At 47.9% G+C, this 5,558-nt stretch overlaps 1 protein-coding gene across 1 annotated transcript; it reads right to left on the minus strand.

Annotated features, from left to right (window-relative positions):
- Window positions 1-4,471: 4,471 nt before the first annotated feature.
- On the minus strand, window positions 4,472-5,347 carry Otud6a (OTU deubiquitinase 6A). Its single transcript, XM_005358642.1, has one exon. The coding sequence runs from the start codon at window positions 5,345-5,347 to the stop codon at window positions 4,472-4,474; it is 876 nt and encodes a 291-aa protein (XP_005358699.1).
- Between the last annotated feature and the right edge of the window lie 211 nt (window positions 5,348-5,558).

Raw genomic sequence — 5,558 nt, forward strand, 5'->3', positions numbered from 1 at the left:
GTGTGTGTGTGTGAAAACTCTTACCTGATTTCTATAAGGCAAAAGAATTCCAGCCCTGGAAACTGCTAGGGCTGGGGAATTGCTGGCTGTAAGGGCATACATGACTGGGAATGTTTGTAATGGGTACAACAAAGAGAACAAGGATGAATAAGGAATAAGAAGGAGAATAAGAATAAATACACATGGATAGAAACATGTATAGATTTCTTAACCCTCAGACTTTAGCCTCCTTCATTTATTGTAGAGTCCTTTTTTAAAATCCTGAGAGAGAGAGAGCCCTAGAAGCTGGACCTTTAGGGTTCCCGCTAGTTAAACAAATGCAGCATAAACACATTTTTACATAGCTAAAGTAATATTCTACAAAAAGGCCCTTTTTGGTAACCAGGTAACCTTCCTCAGTTTGAGCTAGCATCTCTAGCTTGCATCACTTCAACCACAGAGGAACTTGATCCTAGCCAGAATCTTTTCATCCGCCAGGGACTCTTAAGCTGTACGTGTTAGAGAGTTTTATGTCAACTTGGCACAAGCTATTGTCATGAGAGGAAGGACCTTGACTGAGAAAATGCCTTCAAAAGATCTGGCTGTATCTATTAGAACAGGGCCTGCAGAATCAACAGAGCAGGGCTCATAGAGGATCACAGAGACAGAAGCCACAATCGCGAATCCTATAGGGGTCTCAGTTAGACCCTCTGCATGTACCTTGTGGTCGTGTAGCTTGGTGTTCTTGTGGGTCCTAAGAGTGGGAATAGGGGCTATCTCAGACTCTTTGCCTGCACTCGGGACCGTTTTCCTCCTTCTGTGTTGCCTCATCCAGCCCTGATATGAGAGTTTGTGCCTAGTCTTATTGTAATTTGTAATGCCATGTTCCGTTGATATCCCTGGGAGACCTCCTCTTTTTTAAAGGGGAAATAAAAAGGGAGTGTATTTGGGGAGAGGAAGGGGTGGTCGGATGGGGGAAACTACAGTCAGGATATAGTGTATGAGAGAAGAATAAAATAATCGGACTGTAGGCAAGTCTGTAGAAACTTTTCATAATTAGTGATTGATGGTGGAAGGCCCAGCCCATTGTGAGTGGTGCCATCCCTAGGCTAGTGGTCCTGGGTTCTTAAGAAAGCAGGCTGAGCAAGTCAGAGGGAACAAGTCAGGATGCAGCTCCCCTCCATGGCCTCTGCATCTGCTCCTGCCTCCAGGTTCCTGTCCTGTTTGATTTGAGGTCCTGCCTTGGCTTCTCTCAAACCCTTTGCTCCCAAGTTGTTTGGTTGTGGTGTTTGAGCACAGCTCTCCTTATCCTAAGATACCATCTGCTCCTGTCTTCAAGTAAGCTTCCTGCTCCTATCCGAGTTCCCTTTCCTACCTTGTGCCTTCTTCTGTACCAATAGGCAGGCCATTCACCTGTTGGGCCCTTTCTGCAGACCTTTTCTTCTTTAACAGTTGGCGTCAGCTTCCGTGTCCTTGGGCTCCTAATTAAACTAGGCATCCTTCCGTTGTCCAGCCTTTCACTAAGCCAGCCCTCTCTCCCCACCCTATTATCCCTTTCCCAGCCAAGGCCTCCCCTCCTTCCCCTGCCCAGAGCTATGTCCCTCTCTCCCATATCCAGCTGGGTCCCTTTCACTCGCCTATCATTTCTTACCAATGATCTTTGCCTTTGTTTTGCTACTCCTAATACCCTAGCTCCTCTGCCCACCTGAGCCTGCATCCTTATATACACTCCAGACGAAGACAGGCTCTTTTCTCCCTCTTTCATAGGATAGTGGCTTCTCCAGTCTGTGTCCCTTGCTAAACAAACTAGGACTCCTTCTTAATCCAGGCCTAATTCTCCAACCTGGACCCCAGATGCCTTTATCCCCTTCTTGGGCTATCTTCCTCTCCCAACACTGTTTTCCCCAAGTTGTGTCCCTGGATCAGCCTGAACCAACCATTCAAGCTGTCTGGTGCCTGTCAGAATCCTTTTTCCAATACCCCTCCCTTCCGAGCTGATTGGATACTTAGCCAATGCCTCTTTCCCTAGGAAGGCCTCATCTCATTCCGGAACCCCTTCCTCAGAAAGTGTCCTGTCCCTAGCAGGTGCCCCTAGCCTAACCGCATCATTTCCCCTTCAAAAACCATGGGCTGGGGCTCACTTGTCATCTGCTACACCCATCCAACCTGGCCTCTTCAGTGACTTGGTCAATTTCCAGCCCTTTCCTCCGCCCACAGCTGGGAAGCTTAGTTTCTAGACTTATTATCCGAACAGTCCCACCCTTTCCAGGACCCCTTCCCTAGAATATGCTTTAGTTTCCAGTCAGCTTCCCTTCCCAAACCTGGCCCCCGTCCCATCTTTTTCTTTCCCTGTATAACTCACCTCAACTGACTCACCTCTCCTACCAAGAATCCTCCACCAGCCAGTGTCTGTGTCTGTGACCTGTAGCCAGGCCTCCTTGCCCATCACGGTGTGCTGCCTCCAGTCAGTCAGGGCCACTGTCCATCAATATGCCGCTGTTTTAGCCAAACAGACCCCCCCCGCTCCTGCTCTACATAGCCCACCCCACAAGGCACCCTTTTCGTTTCTATAGCCCTTCAGTAGCCCTCACTCACATCCTTAGGCAGGCCCCTTCCCTAGAGCCTGTCCTTGTGGTCTAGTGTACCCAAGCATCTTTAAAACAAAACAAAACAGAACAAACACACTCACAAAACCTCTTGATGGCCTGCTTCTTATCTTGCCCACCTATTCAGCTTCAACTGCAGCCTCTGAAAGCTTCCCCTAGGCTGTCTCTGTGCTCAGCCTTCACCCTCCTGCCCAGCCAGGCCTTCCTCCGTAGATAACATCTCTTTTCAAGCACATTTTTTTGCTTCCCCTCCAAAGCTTGGCCCCTCTTCTTCCCTAACTCCCAAACCCAGTGCCCCTGTCCTATAATGGGCTCTTTTCCCATAATGTACCCAATACTGTGGGTTTTTTTTCAGACACTGACTAGCTGAAACTTCTTGTTTCCATAGCTAGAGCTGTCTGTCAGGATTTCCCCATTTGGATTTTGGAAACATCCAGAAGTAGACTATAGTAGCATTTCTTCCCCTCCTGCAACATAGCCTGGCCTGGCTGAGGGCTCTTTATCAAGCAGCAGAGACTACTAAAGGAAGCCCTTTCTTGTTTCACCGAGTGAAACATCAGTCTAGGGCATCCTTAGAGTAAATTCCTCCGGAATTCCAGCCTGGGAAACACTGCCGCCACCAAGGCTGCAGGTGTATTACCCAAAGCCTCATCTGTCCCCTCCCACCCCCAACCGGCTCCTATTCTTAGGAGTCCTTTACTGAAGGCCATCTGGGTTACAAACTTCAGACACAAGAAATGCAAAGCAAGTATTTCAAATCCTGTTTTTATCTTTTAACACATTGCACAACTGGTTTTAAACATTTTTGAACCGACATGTATTATTTGGGAACATTTGGAAGGGACAAAGGTTTTTCAAAATGAATTTAAGTAACGTCACTGAAATCCAGGACCTTATGACTAACCTTAGAAATTACACAAATCATTCCATTCCGCTCTTCTTTTGGCATATTCAGAATATCAACTCATCCTTAACAAACACAGAGCTGGATTGTTCACTGTTTTCTTTTACATAAAGTTGCATCAACTACCGTAGAACTTCCAAAAATTGCTTTAATTTTTTTTCCTCTTAAGGAAAGTCACTAAGTTCAGATCTTCCACATCTTTGAGGTAACCCTTACTTGTTCTACTGGCTCATTTAAACTGAATTTCTGTATCTAACAGTTAAGCTTAGCTTTTAAATTTGAAAACATATTTTTTTAAAAAGAGCTCAGAAAACATTGAGCAACTAAAATCCATTTGCAGCTTTACAAGTTTGTAAAAACAAAACAATCAAATTACTACTGGAAGACTTGCTCGTAACCCAGCCATTGGAACGTCGGTTAAAAGCAAACCAAACGGCCAGCTGTGGCTTTTTTTTTTCTGGAAAAAACAATGAAAAACACTCATAAACCACGTCAGCCACACAAACTCCTCTTATCAAGTGATTTGATAGATACATAAGGAAAAATCCCACAAACTGAACCTTTCTGCTAAACTCATTCACGCCTGGGTAAACAATAAGCAAAGTCCAACATTTCCATTTTCAGCTTACCATTAATTGAAGCCTGAAGAAGACAAAAGTACCTCAGGGCCAAATGAAGTTAGACTCAATGAAACCTAAGTCTCTTGGTTGTCCCAAGGAGGTATTCTTCCGTCCTTAAGCCTGCCTCCCAAAGAAGACACACATAACTTAGTCGGAAACCAAACCAAACCAAATGAGGCAGGATTGGAAGGGACGAATTTCAGTATTTAAGTAAATCTTGGAAGAAAATAAACCAGCCAAGGAAAAAGCAACTGTTCCTACTGAGAAATGCCATAGCTGTTTCAGCTTTCCGAGGATCTGCAGGTGTCAAGCATGGCAGAAACATGGCGCGTAGAGCCGAGGTCCGTGGCTGCTGGAAACTTTTAGAACCGGCGCGGCGCCATGGCAGCAGCGGAGGCGCCTGCGGCCTCGATGGGCTTCACTGAGTTGTAGTGCTCCCCGAACTCACAGGCGTAGTGCAGATAGACCAGTGTGATCGGCTTCCGGGTGTACTCCTCCCCGATCACAATGATGGGCGAGTTGGCCTGTACCACCTCGATGGGGGTCTGCAGGACATGCGACATGGCTCTCAATTCCAGCTGGCCACCCCACAATGACCTGTGCACGATGTCATCGCAGTACCTCAGGAAGTCCTCACGGGTGTAGAAGTTGCCGACCTCGGGTTCGGTGAAGAAAGGTAAGAAGTCATCAATGTGTTTCTTCATATAGTAGGCCGTGCGGTAGCGCAGGTTCTCCACAGTCACCGAGAACACCAGCTGGTCTTGGATGGCACGGTACATGCAATGGCCGTCGGCAGGGATGGGCTTCATCTCCAGACTTTTAGCCGCCAAAATGGCAGCGACCTTTTCTTCCTCCTCGCGGCCGTAGGCGGCCTGCTCTTCGCTCTGGGCCCCTGGGACCCACTGCGGGCGATGTCTCTGCAGGCTAGCTCTTCGCTCACGCTTTTTATGGGCCTTCGATGGGCGTGGGGGCACATTTTCAAGGTTCATCTTTTTGAGGTTGGCTGCAATCGATTCCACGCTGGTGTCAGGCTCTTCTTGAAATCGCTCCAGTTCCTGACGGTGCCTCTGCTCCATCTCGGCCTTGAGACGGGCAATATCAGCAAGCACCTGCTTTCTTCTGTTCCTGTCATTTTTCGGGACAGAACTTTCGAGGGCTTGGATGTGAGCTTGCAGCTCTCTTTTTTCGCGATAATGGCGGCGGATCACCCGTTGGAATTCGGTCTCAAGGTCATCCATTATACCAGTGGAAGGCAAGAACTGAAGTTGGAAGGAAACTGGAACAGTTCAAATCACCAGACCGCCTCACAGAACCGCTGCCGAGGGACCAGACCGCCTCACAGAACCGCTGCCCGAGGAAGCTGTGTCACTCTGCCTCCTTCTGAGGCTGTTCCCGGCATCCTAGTAACGGCCCTCCGTGCTATTGGCTGCTGCCTCAGGGCCACGCCCC

This window comes from Microtus ochrogaster, chromosome X (genome assembly GCF_000317375.1).
Source record: "Microtus ochrogaster isolate Prairie Vole_2 chromosome X, MicOch1.0, whole genome shotgun sequence".
In the NCBI taxonomy this organism is placed as follows: domain Eukaryota; kingdom Metazoa; phylum Chordata; class Mammalia; order Rodentia; family Cricetidae; genus Microtus; species Microtus ochrogaster.

Bases quoted from the DNA above. Each gene is read 5' to 3' on its own strand.
- Otud6a (XM_005358642.1), bottom strand. From the start codon at position 5,347: ATGGATGACCTTGAGACCGAATTCCAACGGGTGATCCGCCGCCATTAT.